This window comes from Mandrillus leucophaeus, unplaced genomic scaffold, assembly GCF_000951045.1.
Source record: "Mandrillus leucophaeus isolate KB7577 unplaced genomic scaffold, Mleu.le_1.0 Scaffold77, whole genome shotgun sequence".
NCBI lineage: Eukaryota > Metazoa > Chordata > Mammalia > Primates > Cercopithecidae > Mandrillus > Mandrillus leucophaeus.
In genome coordinates, this window is record NW_012108363.1 from 6355266 (window position 1) to 6375086 (window position 19821).

General features: G+C 43.6%; 1 protein-coding gene across 3 annotated transcripts in view; it reads right to left on the minus strand.

Annotated features, from left to right (window-relative positions):
* CYFIP2 (cytoplasmic FMR1 interacting protein 2) overlaps positions 1–19821 on the minus strand; it is a 133328-nt gene that overhangs the window by 27262 nt on the left and 86245 nt on the right. For all 3 annotated transcript variants that reach the window (XM_011966703.1, XM_011966704.1, XM_011966705.1), the window contains 3 exons: positions 12983–13126; positions 11726–11816; positions 10519–10649 (listed from right to left, as the gene is read on the minus strand). In XM_011966703.1, coding sequence (XP_011822093.1) covers positions 10519–10649; positions 11726–11816; positions 12983–13126 — 366 coding nt within the window. The remainder of the gene's footprint in view (positions 1–10518; positions 10650–11725; positions 11817–12982; positions 13127–19821) is intronic.

Sequence of the window (19821 nt, forward strand, 5' to 3'; positions counted from 1 at the left end):
GGGTGTTCTTGGTGCTCTTGAATTATAAGGCCAAGGTGGTAAAAGTCAACAAGCCTTAAGGTAGAAGCCAAGGACAATGGGATTCAGTCTTGCCCTGATGCAGACCTGCAGTGAACCTCAGTTTCTTTCTCTGTAACTTGACCCCCAAAGTATGCCATGTGGTTGGGTTGTGCAGCCAGGCAGAGTGGTAATAATAGATAAGTTGGTGGAATAGGCATGGCTGAAATCTTCTGAGACTTGTGGGTCAAAGTTGGGAGTTTGAATTTTAAGAATAACAAGAATCCACCTGTCAGTTTTAAGCTGGAGAGTAACAATCTGATTTACCATTGTATGAAGACCCTTTGCTGTTAATGCTAAGGCATGCCCCTCTCTCGGCTTGAGCATGGAAAGGCGGTGACCCTCAGCGGAGCTGGGTTTGAGACATTTCTCTTAAACAGAGCATAGGGAGAAGGCATTCTTGTGTGTTAGTATTCCTGAAGCAGATGGCAAGCCTTCCCCCCACGGCCAAATGGGAGGAGGGTGGCTGCCAGAGGTGTTCTCTTAGGGCCACTCACTGGCCTCTCATTTGGACTGGCCAGCTTCCCTGGCTTCATTTGCCTTTCTTGGATCTTAAACTGGTATTTCCTGATGGTGAATCAAATAGGTGGTCAGCCTGTGAGTCACGGCTAACTTCAGTGCTAGCAAATGCCTCTATAAATTTTTTAAATGAGGCCAGATGTAGCTCCGGGATATATGTTACCAAGAATAAATCTTACCAACTAGCAGAGTAGCTGGAAAAGACAAAAACCCTCATGACTTTCCTCTTCATACATCACGACCTTGTCTGCTTTAACCCCTTTCCTTCTTAACTTTTTGATCCCTGATGAGGTTTTATGTCTCCCACTTCAACTTCACATTAGGAAAAATTCTAAACATATAAAATATTTGAAGGAATAATATCCTTATACCCTTGACGTACAGTCACAATGAACATTTTGTCATATTTGCTTTATTTTAGAGTCATTTGAGAGTAAATGGAAGACATTGAGTCACTTCAGCCTTAAACACCTAAGCATGCAACTCCTAAAAACAAGGACACCCTCCTGTGTAACCTCAGAATCGTGATCCCCTAAATTTAAAATTTTCCTAATATCATATACAATGTAGTCAAGACTAAAATATCCTCAACTGTTCTTAAAATATTTCTTTTACAGCTTTTTTTTGGAACCAGGATCTAACCACGATGAGTTTTCCAAAGTGTGAATAATATGCAATTGCTACACAAAAACAACGAACTTCAATGATCCCTCCTTGGAGAACTGCCAGGAGCTTGTGCTTCTGCAGAAGTTTCTCTTTGGGAGGAGTTGGTAAGTGAAAGTTAGGATTCAGTAACTTTGCACGTACCAAGTGCCATGCGAATGCTTGTTATTCCCACTATATGATAACTACAAGAGAAAATCAGTAGGTGATTAAGAACCACGGTCTATCTACTGTAAAATTGCTGTGCTGACAGGAAAAGCAAAGAAGGTTTTTAGAGTCAGGATGCAAAAAAATATTTTACTGTAAGGAAGTCATATCAGAATTCAAGGGATTCATGTTTTATTTTTGCATTGCTTTCTGTCTTAATTTTCTTTTTGTATTATACTTAATTTACAACTGATGAACATCAGTTTTAAAACTGAGGGATTCCATCAAATATCAAAAACCTTAAGTGTTCCCAACTCACTTAGTCTATGAGGCTAACTGGAGACTTGATTTCTCTTGGCTACAGGCTACCATAAAGATTCCGTGTACATATTTTAAAAAGATTCAATACAATCCTAAGAATGTCAGATTTACGCAGAATGGCATTAGACTCTACCTTTAGGGTTCTGTTTACAGTTGAGTGAAAAACTACCATTTTTAGCTGATTTCCTAAAAACAATAATCAAACCAGTATTTTCTTAACCTTTAACTCTGATTTTTGAGGCAACAAAAAGACAAATAACACTCATGCATTGTGTTTTTGTGTGGAGAAAGAAGCTGGAAATGGGAGGTCCAGGCAACCCCACAGGGATCACTGCTTGGATTTTCTAGCAGGAGGGGGATGGGGAGCTGGGCCTAACCAGAGAGCTTAGTGTTCTAAACATTCCCTTATATGGAGGTACATAATGTGTTTCCCGCATACTGATGTTAAGCCCCAAGGATAAACAGCCTGTGAGGCAGGCAAGAAATTAGGCTTCTCATTTCCACCATGACCCTCTCCCTTGCACAGAATGTACAAGTCGCAGCTTCCAGCCCTCATTTGGGACTCCAGGTGCAGTGGAAGCCTCAACCGAGAGACGGTGCCTCTGCTCCTATTCCACTGGTCCCTCACTTCCAGCAGCTCTTCGTAGCCCTCGCTAAATCTATCAGTAATTTAATCTTACCTGATTGTATGTGATCTTCTCCTGTCAATCTATGCCTTGCTTGAATAGTGCTGTATATTACTATGTTTCATCTCCAACCCCTTCCCCTGTCCCCTGAATTGTCAAGGGGATAATAGACTTATTATTCTGGATCAGAATAATATCTGGTCAACTGGGAAAGATCTATAGCCAAGAAACTGTGGTCTAGAAAGTGGGCTTTTCCTTCCCTCAAGTGTATGCCAATGTCTTCCAAGGTTAGCATTTCCTAAAGTGGAAATTGGGCATACAAGGAAATGTGATTTAATCATAATGAGCCACACAGTGAGCAAGTTCTTTCCTTTTTTAGTTTCCTGTCAATCTTTCTGACAACCTTAATGAGACAGTTTCCATTTGAAACCAGCACAGGTTAGCACCTAATATTTACTAATCTTGTTTTTATCAAAGAGGGAGTAGCGCTTGTGTTCAGAGATCTGGGCAGGCAGCAGCTGGAATTATATGACTTTGCTGTATTTTGGTTGAATGTATTATTCTGGTTGCTTTCTAATGATGGCAAGAGATGATTTTTTCTTTTAAATGCAAGTGATAGTTTCCTTTTAAAATTAAGTTTCATTAAAAGAATTATGTAAATAACAGAACCAGTGATCTGCAGATGTGGTAAGAACTATGACAACTAAGCATCCATGTCAAAAGTCTGGCAGCTCTAGTCCAAGAAGATGCTTCTAGATCAGAGATCCTCTACTCTGGCTGCACATCAGAGTCAAGTGTGGAGCTCTGAAAGTATCTGGGTCTGGCCAGGCGTGGTGACTTGAACCCCACCACTGGAGGGCTTGGAGGGCTAACCCTCTATGCTGAAAACCGGCGGGTAGGTGGTGAACAGTGCCATCAGGGATGGGATATGCCCTGGAGTCTCACACTCTGCCTGGCCCATGGGGGCTCTTGGTCTTGTCTGTGGAACCAGTGACTCTTACCTCTCAGACCATTTTTTCCCAAGTCCTGATATGTTCACACTAACAGGTTTGTTTTTCAGATAAAGCCATGTCTGAAAAGATGTAAATATACTTAAAAATCATAAAGTCACACAAAGGAAGGGTATTATTGGGAGTCAAAGTGCCTCCATTCCACAAAACGTGGATCATTTCAACCATAAAACATAATCAGTGTCTGGGCTAAGAAACACTGATACAGAAAGGCCAGAGGCATTACTTGTGGGTACCTGGGCAAAGGGACAGGATACGCTTCTTGGGCAGCTGGAGGAGTCTTTTCTCAGAGTGACGGGCAAAATCATCCTGGATCAAGCACAGGTGGGCGTATGGAGTGACGGTCTGAGAGGGTGGTTGAGATGGGGCTTTTACTTTTTTACTTTCCATGCGTTTGAATTGTATACATTTGCTACATATGAGTCTTTCCTTTTAAGGAAAAAAGTAATATTTAATGCAATAAATCTAAACAATAAAGTCTAAAAAGTGAGAGATACTTCTCCCACACCCCTGTCACCCACCACACCTCATAGAGGTAGTCACTCTTCTCACCTTGGTGAGTACTGCTTTTATAACTACTAATTTTATATGGGAAAATCTGCTAGAACACAAAAACATCTGGAAGAATACCCTTTAGAATGTGAACAGAGGTCGGCCAGGTGTGGTGGCTCACGCCTGTAGTCCCAGCACTTCGGGAGGCTGAGGTGGGCAGATCACTTGAGGTCAGGAGTTCAAGACCAGCCTGGCCAACACAGTGAAACCTCATCTCTTCTACTAAAAATGCAAAAATTAGCTGGGCATGGTGGCGGTGCCTGTAACCCCAGTTACTCAGGAGGCTAAGGCAGGAGAATTGCTTGAACCCTGGGAGGCAGAGGTTGCAGTGAGCCGTGATCACGCCACTGCACTCCAGCCTGGGCAACAGAGTGAGACTCCGTCTCAAAAAAAAAAAAGTGAACAGAGGTCATCTTAGTGTGACAAAGTGGTTTTTGTTTTCTTTCTGCTTCTCTGAGTTTTCAATCAATGAATTTATTTCAACTGTGTAATAAAAACAATTAGAGGAAAGACATTAAAAGGTAGAAGTGGGAGACAGAAGGTCAGATGTGGGCATGAAACTACTGAAAAGAACAAAAACAATCGGCACAGCTCAGCTGGGCATCTCTCTGTACTGTAATATGCTAACCTTAAGGATCTTTGGACTCCAAGGGGCATCTGGTTTTCATCCAGACTCCTGCACTAGCTGTAAGGCTGGGAAAATCAGCTCCCTCTTGGAGCCTCGGTTTTCCTATCTAGAAAATGTGAGGTTGCACTAGATGAGTGGTTTTCAACAGGGGGAGGTTTTGCCCTCCTAAGGACTATCAGGCAATATCTGGAGACATTGTTGGTTGCCACAATGAAGGGTACGACTGGAATATAGTGCAAAAATGCTGTTTGACATCCTATAAAGCCTAGGGAAACCCCCTAAAAGATTATCTGGCTCCAAATGTCAGTGGTGCTGAGGTTGAGAAACTGACCCTGGATGGTCTCTGGGGGCTTTTCCAGATCTGATAGGCATTTGGATCTGTGAGTTTGGGTCTAGACTTGCCTCATCTCTGATGAGGGCAGTAATGCTCTCAAAGGACTGACTGGAGTGTTTCTGTGGTCCACTCTAACAAAATAAGGAGAGAAGAAGTAACAGAGATGAAGGCAGAGGCAAGAGGCCTTGCAGTAAAAGGCAGACTAAAAGGCTCTGTCCCTCCCAGGGACTCGGGCCTGCCCTCCCTCACACGTACAAACAGGTCCCTCTCCTGGTGTATGCTGGCATAACAAACAATGGCCTGAAGTCTAGAAAACCACACAAAATTTGAACAAAAACTTAGTGACTGCGACTTCCCTAATGACCACTTTCTGATTTCCCAGGGAAGAATTTCCTTTAAAAACCTGATACAAATCAGTATATGTTTCAGATTAGATCCAACAAATATTAAGAGGCTGCGATGACCAGACCATTTATGGACACGAGATAAAAGACACAGCACTACCACTACAGACTGCAGGAGGAAGGTCTTTTCAAGAAGTAGCGCCAGAACAATCTGGAAATAAAAGATTTATAGCTCCCATTAAACACAGGCATCAATTCTAGGTGAATAATATGGACTTAAAGGTCTGTTTAGCCTTGAAGGACTAACCTCTAAAACTTTCAGAGGATAGCCTATCTTGATGCGTGAGAGTAGGAAAGGTTTTCTAAACAAGTCACAAGAGTATCAACCGTAAGGGAAAAAAATAACTACCTTAAGCCCGAAGAACTTCTATTCACCAAGACACAAGCCAGAGTAATATATCTGCAATACATGTATCCATAATATATAATGGCCACAAATCCATAAGAAAGATGACTTAAAAAGGCAAGAATGTTGACTAGCACTTCACAAAAGATGGCGTCCAAATGGTTAGTAGCATGTGGAAGGAGAATCAGCATCATTAGGGAAATCAAAATCATAATGAAATATGACCCCCCCCGCCAGAATGGCTATGATAAAGAGGGACAAATTGTTCATGAGGCTGCAGAGAAGTTATAACTCTCATATACTGCTGCATGGGAGTATAAATTGGTACAATTTGCAAAACTGCTTTGAAGCTAACCTAATAGGTATTTCCCTAATAAAAACAGGAGCGTACATACAGCAAAACACATGTACAAGAATACTCATGACATCATTATTCATAATAGTACCAAACTATAAACAACCCAAATGTCCACCCACAGTAAAATGGATGATTCAGTTAGTCTGTTCATGCAATGAGAATACTAGAGTAATTGATTCAGTAATAAAAAATGGATGATCTACAACATGGATGAATCTCAGATGTAATCTTGAACGACAGAGGTCAGAAAGGAAAGGGAAAACATACTAGATAACTCTATATAAAATTCAAGGACAAGCAACATTATCTCCGGAAATAGAACTCAGAACCACGATTCCTTGCGGAACAAACATACTAGATAACTCTATGAAATTCAAGGACAAGCAACATTATCTCCGGAAATAGAACTCAGAACCATGATTCTTTGCGGAACACTGAAGAGGGCATGAAAGAACCATCTATGATACTGTAAATGTTCTGCGTCTAGACCTGGGCTACATGGACGTGTGCCTTCATCAACCTGTACACATAAAATTTATGCATTTGACTGTAATATCTTAATTGAAACCACCAGAATACCCTATAAAAACCCAAAACCAGAAAAATAATGTCACAGGTACCTGGGTTTCTGTACTAACATTGCACCCTGAATTTTGAGAAATATTTATAAGCACCTAACTTAATGAGGAAAATACCTTTGTCCAAGTCATCAACTATTCAATTTATATCCCTCTATCAATGATATATTAATCTGTTTTTTGTTTTTTTTTTTAAAAGGCAAACGACAGAATGAGAAGGTATTATGGAACCCATAATCAGAAAGACCTCCGAAAATCTATTAGAAAAAGACAAAATATGGAAAAGTAAAGGGGGCAAGAGATTTCTTACTTGTTCCTTTGCACTTTCTGGTATTTCCCAGTTTTTCTAAAACTAGCATATACTAACTATTTTAAAATGATAGGTCAATAATAATACATGAATATGCTTTCCTTGTAAGACATTAAGACATTCTAGATAAGGCTAAAAAGTCCCTGTTGACCTCTAATCCTGGATTCCTCCCTAATACCTAGAGAAAATGATTGTTAACTACTCGGTATGCTTTTTTGCTAGATCTTTTTCAATGCAGTGTTATTTGTGGGGTTTTTTTGTTTACATTTATGGCATCATATGTGTCTTAAAACTTTTTTTAAGCTCAATATTGTATCTTTCACTATTTTTTATCTTGGTATGTGCAAAGCTACTTTATCAGCTTATTCTTTTTACCTGCTTCACAGTTTTCCATGAGAATGGATATTCCACAGTTTATACAGCCTTTCTTCTACGATGGCCATTAGGCATCTTTCTTTTCTTTTTTTTTTTTTTGGCAATTAGTAGTCCTCTTTCATTGAGAACAACTGGTATGTCATTTAAATATTTAATTCTAGCTTCCTAAACTAAAAAAAACTCCAGAAAGTTCATGCTTCATTCTAATCTCAGAAAGCACTGTCTAGGCTTGGAGATCTCCCCGGCTGTCTAAGTAGAAAGGGGTGTGGACTTCAGTGAGCCTAATCCCTGCTCTGTGTTCCCCACCCTTCCCCGACCCCTAGCCCCCAAGGACTGGGATCATCAATACTGGAAACCTGTGCTTTAGTTCTTCCACCTCTGCTGCTGCTGCTATGCTGTGTGACTTCAGGTGAGTTCCTCCTCTCTCTGGTTCTCTGTTTTCTCACTTATGAATAGAAGGAGTTGAAACATTCATGCTGTAGGGGGTCTGTCTCAGCTCTGAAGGTCATTGATACTGAGTGTCCTGTTGTCCTCAGTGATACACGTGAGTGACCACCCAGATGGTGCCTGAGGAAGTTGTCCTTTCCTTGCAGCCCCCATCAATAGTCTGCCTCCTGGAGTCTGAATAGGGGAAGCTGAAGTGACGGTCTCTGAATCACAGTTCCTCATGAAGAGAGGTGCTTAACAGGAGACACTCGGGGACTGAGGCTTCAGGGACCCCCCACCCCGACCTCCACTGTTCCTGGTGCCCCTGAGGCCTTCAGAAGTTGTCCCTATGTATCCCTGTGACTTCTGAAGGCTACATTGCTATAGCAACCTGGGTCTGCTGATCTGTGTAAAAAACCTATCAATTAGTTGTCTGGAAAGTCCATTTAAGGGGTAACAAGCAATTACTCCTTATAGAGGAAGAGCAAACAGTCCCCATTTCAGAGCCTCTCAGGGTGAGTTTGAGAGCGGCAGGTCCAAGTCACTCATTTTAGGGATGGGGGATGAAATGAACTGGTTCATCCCAAGTCACAAAGACAATTAGAGGCAAGGCATCCTTTCTGGCTCTGATTCAGAAGCTCCATTATCTCTCTACCTTTGTTCCAGGCTCTTCCTTTCCCCTCCCGTCTATTCTCCAAGCACCTACTGCCTCCAAGATGGGCTCTAGATTGTAAGAGACTTGTCGTTCACTCTCCCAATAGCTCCCAGGCCTTTGAAAACAGCCAAGCAGACCCCCTCACCTGCTGCTCACATGGCATCCTGCAGTGGCCCATGAGGCCCCAGTGACCTGCTGCCTGGCTGCCTCCCTCCACGTCTCTTACCTCTGTCCTCTTGGCACCAGCTCACTATGAGGTCCTCCCTGTCCCTTAAAGACCAAGCTCTATCCTCTTCAAAAACAGCACATCCCTCTCTGACACAGTCACTCTCCCTTTATCCTGTAATCCTGTGTATTCCTCCACAGCTCCCCTCCCCATCTGCAACCACAATCTGATTATTATGACTTTGCTCGTTTCCCTCTCTGGAATAAAAATGGCAAAACTCTGTCTCTTATTCATGGCCATTTATCCACAACCTAGAACTGCTCCTGGCAATGAAGAGGCTCGCCACGCCTCTTGCTGAATGAGTGGATGGAGGCTGAAAGAGATTCCCACTAGGTCCTGAGAATGATGCACCCCAGAGTAACATCCTTCCGTTTCTTTCTGCTCCAGACTGTCTCTGCTACCCTGACACCTGTAGGACTGGGCCCACTGGGAGCACCTTGGGGAGGAAGGAGGAGAGCACAGCTTCTGAGTCAGCCGTGAGGCAGAACAAATCCAAGTGGTCATGCAGGAAGAAGAGTGTGCCAGTTCTGCGGGGTCCTAAGAGGGAGATGTATGGGGGGTGTGCTTTGTTCAATATGACAACACTACCTATGTACCGATGGTTTAGTTCTTACTGCATGAGCTTTACGTGTGGTGTATCTTTCCAGCCTTGAAACTATCCTGCAAGGTAAAACAACTGTCCCCCATCATAAAAAATGAAGATGACAGTGCATGTTCTCCCTCGGCCTGGGACAGCTTCACCAGGCAAATTCCTGCTCATTCTCCAGGCCACCTCCCTGGAGAAGTCCTTCCTCAGCCCCAAGAACGCATTGAGTTCTCTGTCTTCTGTTCCCACGGGACCCTGCACTCACCCCTCCTAGCTCTTGCTGTAACCATAGACACACGATTTCAGCGTAAATATGGACAGGACAGGAGGCAGGGCTGGACACTGCTACATGCCCCAGCACAGTACCTGTCCTGAGGTATCCAAGGAATAATTATCTAATGAGTGAGATGGAGCAGGGAACCCCCTTAGAGGCCTGCAGCACCACCGCACCTAAGCATGGAAATAAAATCTTGAGTTTCTTCAAGGGAAATTCCAGGCACCTAGCTAGCCCTGAGAAGTAAATAAGCAAGCTGATAAGCAAGAAGGTAATAGTAACTTAAAACAACAGCCAAGGAAGCTAGAATCACGGGATGTTTGATTCCCTACAGAAATTAAAGATAACATCTTCACATATGAGCCGGAGTTGTTTTTCAGAAACCTGGACCCACACCAAACAGATGTGCTGGCATGCAGACCTCAGATAAGAAGCAACTGCAGGCCGAACTCTGACCGCAGTTCTTTGTTCTAAACTTATTCCTGGGAGGCCTGGAAGAAATCATACCCACAAGCCAGAGCTAACATTCTTTTCTGCTGACCCTAAATTTTAAAGCTTCTCTTCCTTACCCAATTGCAAATCAGAAACTCTCTGAATCTACCTATGACTGACTGTAAGCCCCCACCTACTTCAATATAGCCTGCCCCATTGGGCTAAACCAATGTGTAACTTCCCTACAATGACTTTTAACTTTGCCTGAAACTTCTGCTTTCCTGAAACTTACCCCTGCCTCTAAAAACCCTTGTTTGCAAGTCACTGGAGAGGTGAGGTCTTAGGTGAAAACTGCTCAGTTCTCCTTGCTTGGTACCCTAAAAATAAACGCCCTCCTTTCTCCTGCAGTAAACCTCGGCGTGGATGTTTGTCCCCTACTGTGCCAGGCAAGTGGACCCCAGTTTGGTTCCATAACATGAGGGAATGGCAAACTAAGACCTAGACAACTGCACTAATCGTGATTGGGAGAGCCAGGACTGGAATCCATGTCTGTCTGGAAATGAACTGAAAAGAGCATGTGAGCTTACACTAAAAGAGCACAAATTGATGCTGCAGGAGCCTCAATATCTGGTTGGAGTTGGCATCCCCTCCAACCTGGAGATACCTCAATTCCTTTGGGCTCTGGACTTACCAGAGCTTGCTCTATGAGGAGGCAGAAGAGGATGGCATTGCCCACTTCCCTCAGGCTCTGGAACACATCTGTTTTGAGCTCTGCGTACTCAATGATGTCCTTCAGCTGGTGGTGGAAGAACTCCAGGATCCCTGGGAGAAGAAGCGGGATGGGTCAGTGGGAAGTTGACACTGCTCAGTAGGGTCTATGGGAAACAATGACTGAGTGGCAGCCCCAGACCTGACTCGGATAGCAAAAAGCCAAACCACATATCCCTCTTCTCTGCAGGCCCAGAGTGAGATTTCTTTCAGGGCTCAGTACTGGAAAAAGTTCGAGAAGCGGGCTCGTGTCTTTTTCAGAATACACACACATGCGCACATGCACACACACACAAATGAGGCAGCACTGGACCCTTTCCAGTCCCTCCAAAGTTGCCTGAATTCCTATCATGACAGGAATGAATATTTATTAGTAGGTGTCAGATATTGTGCTGAGCACTTTATCTGTACTATCTCATTTACTACAACAATATCACTAGGCACTATTACCCCTGTTTTCAGATAAGGCTCAGAGAGGGTAAGGGGCATGCCCATAGTCACATAGGTAGTAAGGAGGGCAGCTGGGACTGAACTCCAGAAATTTTAGCCTTATCTTTTTCCTATTCTCAATCATGCAGACCCAGCACTAGACATCTTGGTTTTGAAAAGAAACATCAGATGCCAAGTCACAGTCCCCATCTTTCCTTCTTCTCCAGGCCCTGTATTCAGTTTACTATCAAGGAAGGAAATAATTATTTCTCTGCCCAGTGGTCAAACAGCAAAGATGTCCATTTCCTGACTTATCTTAGATATGTCAACTTGGCACCACTGCCTGGAGCCTCGGTCTCCCCAAATATGCAGATGGAGGAAGATCTGGAGGTGCTGAGCTCATAAGTACCTTTTCTAATAACCTGGCTCTGCATTATTTAAACACGCTGACATTTGCTGTCCTCTTCCAACTTCCCAGCAGTCCCATGAGGCAGGCCCCGCAAGCATCATCTCCCTCCACTGACAAGATGATACCATTGCTCAGAGGGATTAAAAGGCTGTCTAGCTAGTGGCGGGGGAAGATGGATAGCCAGTACTCTGCCAGCTCACTGGCATGTTAGAGAAGCAAACGCTCTGAGGTGGATGGTCAGAGCCTCCCTCCCCACCATGGGATGGGTCTGGATTGTTTTGCTATCACCAACCTGGGGAGCCATACTCATGTCGGGGCAAGCGGCATATCTTGGGCATCACCTCTATCAGTGTTTTCACATACTGGAGAATGGTTCCTTGGAGCTGACAAAAGAAGAGTACGGATGAGTGAGATAATCTGCTGCAGCAAGTGTGCATCTCTGGGCTGAATTCTGGGCTACGGAGGTTCTGTTGAGACCTCAGAGAGGAAGGGGCAGGCTTACCTAAAGGTGGAGAACAGTCCCTTTGACCTTTATAAGGGAAAATAAGCCTTTATAAGACTGAAACAGGAGCTCTCTCATTATTCTTTTGGGCTTACAGACTTCAAGGAGGGCACATTTCTAGGTGTAGGGTCTTTCCTGGGGCTGAGGATGCTTGTATCAGATTCAGACTCAGAGCTAAAATGAAATGGAGCCAGGAAATTGTGGAGATTGAAACAAGCTATTTAATTTCAGCCTGGAAAATTCATGGCACGTTCATCCCTCCTGTGCCCAAGGCAGACATCTTTAATCAATTACCACATTTTCTTGTTTTACTCTGGTTTTAGCTCCACAATCTTTAACAACCCATGGTTCCACAAAGCTGCTGCCACAGAATTGGAGTTAGCAGATTAATCCTATTTGCTATCCCTGATCTGGTTATAAATTACTTTTGTCACTTGAAATTTTCATAAACATCTTAAATGTTTTGGCCTTCAGCAGTGTTGCAGGAAATTAAATGAAATTCAGATGACCATATTTGGGGCAGATGCAGAATAGTGGTACAGGGATATAGCGGTAAAGGGATACAGAACTCTCTTAAAGCCAGTGCAGTATGAGAAGCAGTGTTTAGCAAGAAATCCCAAGGGAAAGAAGCATGGTGATTGATTAGAGATGTCTGCCGTGGGTAAGGGCGTGGAAAATGGCAGCTACAAGTGTCATGAATTCGCCCTGCTCAAATTAGATAATGGAGCACAGCTGGGGAACATGAGGAGTCAGTGGTAAGCGCTGAAGGACAAAATCAGGATTTCTGACTTCAGTCATCAAATACAAGGAGTTTGGGGTCAGAAAATGAGGAGCACAGCTATAGGTCAAAATGTGCACAGAAATGTAACAGAATGATAGGTAAGACCAATCCAGGGATACGGGCAAGGGACTCCCTGAGCAGTTTCTACAGGCAGAGCTGCAGTGCCTGGGATTTGTTTTTACAGGCCAGGTAAAAAGTAAAAGCAAACCTTGTTTATGTCAAACCCACAAGGGCACATCTCAAGCCACACTGAGGCCTTTCCTTACCAAGCTCTTCACAATCTTTAGCAGTTCCTCCATGACCACAGCGATGCCCTGGTAACCCAGGAGTCTGCAGATAGTCTTGAAATGAGGTGGTCCCACAAAATTCCTGTAGGAGCTGTAGATGTGGCTGTAGGCAATGTTGAGAGGCTGGAAAACAGAGTGGCAAAGTAAGTGCCTGAGTACTGAACGGATGCTGGTGGAGTCCTGGCAGGTGTTCCGCTGACAGAAGAATTAGGAACTCAGTGTTATGAGTGTGCTCACTGGGGCTCTATGAATACGTTTGCAAAATGGTGGTCATAGACAGAGGTATGGTCAGTGACTACAGGATGGCGCACAGTCACCAGATGGAGCAGCCACTCCCTAGCAGAAGAGGATAAAGCACTTCCAAGCAAATATCCCTTTTATAGGGATTCCTGCCACCCATGATGTTCCACACCCAAACCAGGAGTTTCACAAATGGAGCCATGGGGGAAAAGATAAACAGCCAATTTCCTTTCTTAAGAGGCATTACTAGTACTAGACATTGGCTGGAAGAACCATGTGAAAACTCAACAGCTGCTTCAACATTGTCATCTTTCCTCTACTGTTAGTTGTTTCCATCTATGACAGGCGGGGTCCTGGGAACACACAGGCCTGGGAGTCAGGAGACCTCTGCTGAGTGCATGGGACAACTGCCTAGGGTTTTTGAGCCTTAGTTTCCACATCTATGAAATGAGGGGTTGGATTAAGTCAGTGGTTTCCTAACTTTAAGAGCAGCAATCCGAAGGAAAGATGCCACGGAAGCTCATACGTGAAGCAGGCAAAATGGAGCTGCTCTGGCTTGGTGCTGGCTGGGGACCCAGAGCCCTGGCCACCACCATTGTCCTCTGGACCCCATGAGACACCATAACTGAACCTGAAGGATCTCTTTAAGATCCTTGTCTGAGAATATACAACCAAACTATAGGGCCCTAAATTGGTCTCACTTGTTTGGTGAGAATGTAAAGTTATCATTGACTCTAACGCTCTGTTCTGGAAATGCCGCTTACGAAGCACCTAATGCCAGGCTTTGTGAAGCCCTCCAGGTACATTCTTGTTTCATCCACCCAACAAACCTATGTGATCTATATCATTATTAGTCCCATTTCACAGATGAGGGAACTGAGGCTCAGGTGGGAAGCAGCCTGCACTCACTTTAAGTGGGTATGGCTGATTCCAAAGCCCGTGCTCCACCTACCATGGTGTATTTTGGAAGTTGAATTCTTATATAAATGATACTCAGTTTTTTACATAAGGTTTTAATTCAAAACTTAGGTTTTTTTCTTTGTTTCTTTGTTTTTTGAGACAGAGTCTTGCTCTGTCACCCAGGCTAGAGTGCAGGGATGTGATCTCGGTTCACTACAATCTCTGCCTCTGGGGTTCAAGCGATTCTCCTGCTTTAGCCTCCCAAGTAGCTGGGATTACAGGTGCCCTCCACCATGCACAGCTAATTTTTGTGTGTGTGTTTTTAGTAGAGGCAGGGTTTCACCATGTTGGCCAGGCTGGTTTCAAACTCCTGACCTCAAGTGATCCGCCCACCTCAGTCTCCCAAAGTGCTAGGATTATAGGCGTGAGCCACTGCACCCAGCCCAAAACTTAGTTCTGAGTACAGTTCTCCCAACTGGAATTGCAAAAATCTTGTACATGAAACATGCAATTTATGGGATGACCACATAAGATATTCTATTCACTGAAATTCTCTACTAGCTAGCTAGTTAGAAATTCTACATCAGTTAAATGGAAATTCTCATGATGCTTTTGAAGTACTGCAAGATTTTCAACTCCCTTTGGAGCCATCAAGAAAATATTTAATTGAGTTCAGTCTAAGTTTTGAGTTAAGTATGTATATATGAATTATTCTAAACTTTACAAAACAAGCATCACAAATATGCACTAATAACAAAGATACGTGAAGAACACAATTAGAGTTCCCACTAATAGCAAGGACTTGTGAAGAATTAGAACACCCACTCATTCACCAGGTTGAGTAATAGTTCACTTGGTGAGCTCGTGTCTAGATATTGGGAGGCCTGGAATGTGAGAAAGAGCAAAGTTTTGTACATGACACTGAGGAGCTGTCACAGCAAACTGCCTGAACCTAGGGGAGGGACTTTTTGTATTTAGCTTCGAAATGTATGGGCCAGGAATGGCTTACGTAGGGAGAAAATGGAACTGACTTAAGAGTATGGTGTTCACTGAAGTCGATGTTCAGCAAATCCTTGGAGTGTATGACTTGCTGAGTTGATTTAGCTAACTGTGGGGCCAGGCCATGTCACTTTCTAGGCATGAAGCAAATCTATTTTAGTGCCTCTGTCACAGGCCACCTTGTCAAACAGGGCTGGGGCTAGGTTGAGGTGAGTGAGGCACATAGGATGCAAAATGCTTGGAGGCGTGTACTCTTCTAAGCGAGTGTAGCTTAGTTTTTGCCTTGTTAGCAAAGCCCCACTCTGTATTCTCCTGTTTCCCTCTCTGGAGATAAGGAATACATAGCAATCACCAAACAAGCCATGGCTTACCTCTGTTGGGAGGAGAAGACTAACTGGAAAGGGGCACGAGGGGACTTCCTAGGGTGATGGAAAAGCTCTACATCCTGATTGGGCTGTTGACTACATAGAGGTGTTTGTCAAAACTCACAGAACTGTACATACAATTATGATCTGTGCCCATGTGCACCGAATGTTTGCATCCCTTCCAAATTAGGATTTGGAATCTTAATCACAAACAAATTAGGATTCTTGTGTTGAAATCCTAACTGCCAATATGATAGTACTAGGAGGTGGGCCTTTGATAGGTGATCAGGCCATGAGGGTGGAGCCCTCATGAGTGGGATTAGTGCCCTCATCAGAAAAGATAAGAGTGCTCACTGTTTCTCTCCTCTCTGCCATGGGAGGGTACAGTGAGGAGAGGGGCCATCTGCACAGCAGGAAGTAGGCCCTCACCAGACACTGGATCTGTTAGCACCTTGATCTTGGACTTCTCAACCTCTAGAACTGAGAGAAATAGATTTTGTTATTCAAATCACTCAGCTTATGGTATTCTTGTCATAGCATGCTGAACTGACAAAGACAGTGCATCTTACTGAATATGATTATACCTCAATAAAGAAGTAAATTTAAAAATCCCACTGAGCTATGTCATAGGTTAATTCACCTTCCCAACATGATTTTCAAAGGTTAAAAAGCAGAAACATGCTTTAAATTTTCTCCTGAAGAGGGCGGTGGCTTAAGCCAGCACAGGTACCAGGTGACAAAGACCTGGCTGTGCTCACAGCCATGGGAACATGGTGTTCATGGACGGCCCTAACAGCCTTCTCATTCTCCACCCACACCAGGGACTCTGGGTTTCTCCTGTAAACCCAGCAAAGCTCTCAGAACATTCTCTTTTGTCCCCTTTTCAAATATTTAATGAAAGGAATTTCTGAGTAGCAGGGAGCTTTCAAATGGATATCTCTGGAGGGGACAAAAAGCAATCATCTACTTATATTTTCTGTCTGGTTCTCTGACTTCTTTTCTAGCTTTGTCTGAGTCTAGAGGATGGGCTCTGGGGTGGGCACACCTGAGTTCAAATTCAAATGTATTAGTTAGATGCTCTTGGGCAAATTACCTAAACCCTCTAAGCCTCGATTTCCCCTAAGTAGAGATGATAATACCAAATCCAGTAGGGTTGTTGGAGGTTTAAATGTGATCACATATATAAAGCAGTCAGCATGGGGCCTGGCACACTGGAAATGCTTACTGAAATAATAGCCATTAATATTATTTTGTTTGATGACTTGGTAAATAAAGATGAAAACGCAGCTTTCTGGTCAAATTTCACCCCAGCAGCTCTGGCGACAGCTATGCTTCTCTGATTGTAAAGAGGGCAGTGCATAGGTGGGGTGTAATTTTATACAACACAGTGTGTACCCCACAAAGTGATAGGATAGAGGTAAGAGCCAGGACTAGTTGATAGAATGGACCAAAAAACACAGATTTGACTCAACATTAAGAACATCATAGAAAGGGGAGATGTTCACCAGCAGATTGTACCAGGTGGAGTCCCTCCTCATTGCAGGTATCTTATACCAAGGTTGTTATAAGGTTCCTGTAAAGGGCTGGAGGTGGGGATAGATGTGCTTCCTCTAGAGGATCAAGCTGAAATGCATTCTTCTCGGACGTTCGTCCTTCTGAGTGGTCTCCTAAACCCTCACCCCCGCCCAAGGAGCTTCTAGTACCAAGCTTCCCTGAACTCTTCCTGGCAAGCACAAATAAACACACATTTACATATATGGAAACTATTCAGCAGGAATTCCCAGATCTAGGCAGAGGCGGAGAATAGTATTGGAATTGCTTTACCACATAAGGATTTTTAAAATGCCCCCTACACACCCACTCGGTGTACTTTGGAGGCCTCTGGTTGACATTCCTATGTCAGACTTGGATTCTGGTCTAGACTGGGAGTTTAAGCTTTAGTTGATGGCCCAAGATGCATTTCATGTGAGAAGGACCAGCATGAAATGAGGAGAATTCAAATCTCCTAAGATTAAAACAAAAACTCCTCCGACCCCTCATTCCCCCAAATACACCACACACATGCAAGAAGAAACGCACATGCATGCTGAAAAGTACACACATACACACCCCCGGAGGGCACCCATCTGACCTGCTGGCTCAATAGGAGGCTGGGCCCTATTGAGAAAATGTGGGAATAGGGGAGCCTGGGCATTTTCTGAGGGTTGGCAAAGAAAAACAAGAATGCAACATGACGTGAGCCATTGGAAACTTGCCATTGAACCAATCCTGCTAACTGATAGGTTCCAACCAATGGGCCTCATGGGAAACTAATTATGTATCCTACCTGGTTAGGATGGATCACTTAAAATCAAGCTTGTTTAAATCCATATTACACAAAATAGATAGCTTTATGAGATCTCAAGAAATAAACAACCCTGATTCAGGAATTAGAGCCATGTTATTATTGTGTGACGCAGACCTGCATTTTCTTGGAAAAAAGCAAAAAAGCATTTTTAAAGAGAGAAAAAAATATGGTGAGTGTAATGTGGCAGATCCTGGGTACTGTAATATTATCTGTAGATGAACTTTAAAATGTCGTGGTAAAATATACAAACATAAAGTTCACCATTTTAACCATTTTTAAATGTTGTATATAGGCTTTTCATCTATCTGTTGAGATAGGCCTCTATCTCATCAGATGGTAAACATGGCCAGCCACTTCAAACAGTAAGGCCTATTTACTTGGCAAACTGAATTTGTAAGCAATTTGCATCTCTGCTCTCTGGAATCACAACTGCTGTTTTCAGAGGTCCCAAGAGGAATTAAAACTGTTCCTAATTTCCTATTTTTGTTACAATTTCTCTAATGGATATCATCAGCCTACAAACACAAACACAGCTCTCTAATTTAGGTGGAAGAGCTGCAGCTCAATTCTCTAAAATCACTGCAGGTAAATGAAGGCGAGGGCAGAAATAAAATAGCAGCATCGTCCTTCTCGGGAAGGTCACAGAGCAAGATGGCGCCAAGGACTGATCAATTCTCAGTTCCAGGATCAAATCCATTGTGAACGCTTGGGTAAAACTACTAATGTGTCATCACTTTTCTTATAATCAGTACTCATGTGATGACACACAATTACATCATGCTTCTCCATGAATTTTTCACATACGAATTCCATCGTAGCCGCCCACATTGTTTTCTGTGGCTGCTCTAACAATTACCACAAACTTGGTGGCTTTGAACAATAGAAATGTATTATCTCAGGCTTCTGGAAGCCAGAAATCCAAACTAGTATCCCCAGGCCAAAATCAAGTTGTCAGCAGGATCACACTCCCTCCAGAAGCTGCAGGGGACGATCTGTTTCCCACCTCTTCTAGCTACTGGAGGCTGGCAGCATTCCCTGGCTTGCGGCTGCACCATTCCAAACTTCCCATCTCTGCTGGGTCTTCACATGGCCTTCTCCCCTTACATGTGTAAGCTCCCTCTGCTTCTCCCTTATGACACTTGTGATGCATTTAGGATCCAGCATAATCCAGGATCCTCTTCCCATCTCAAGGTCCTCCAGTTAATCACATCTCTAAAGACCTCTTTCCAAAGAAAGTTACATTGACGGGTTCCAGGATTAGGACCTGATGTCTTTGGGAACCATTCTCAGCCTTCTAAACCAGGTAAGGCAGTGCAAGTATTCCCATTTAGCAGAAGTGGAATCTGAATCCCAAGTGAAATGAAGTGACTTGTCTGGGTTGAGGTACAAGATGAAATTCTGCATAGGAAATTCCATATGTACTGGCTGCCAAAATCACAAAAGCCTTCTGGACTGGTGGGTAACCTACCTTGTGGAAGGGGTACCATGCAGACAGAAGGGTGGGGTGGTGACAGGGAAGGGGGTGGTGCTATTGGTGGTGGTGTCACAGGGACCAAGATTCCCCTGGTCAGCCCAGGTGGGCAGTGTTGGCATCCAGGTATGTACCCAGCTGAGCTGTGCCCAGCTTGCTGCAGCAAAGCACTGGGTTCTAGGTCCTAAGGATATGATTTAACGAGGAAGGCACTGTGAGAGTATGGCAAACTTGCCTCAGACAGGGGCTTGTGACAACCAGGCCAAACAGATCACACCAACAATTTCTAAGGGCCAAAAAATTACCAGGGAGTTATTGGAATAATTGAACGAATGCTTTATGTCACAATCTGTGTCACTTGGGAGGCAGTTTTAGGATAGACTCTATATAATTTATTTTATTTAGAGAATATACTCTTAAAATTTTGATTCATATATTAATTCTGATTACTTGACCAGTTGTTAAAGTTTTGTTTTATTTAGCATCATCCCTAAGT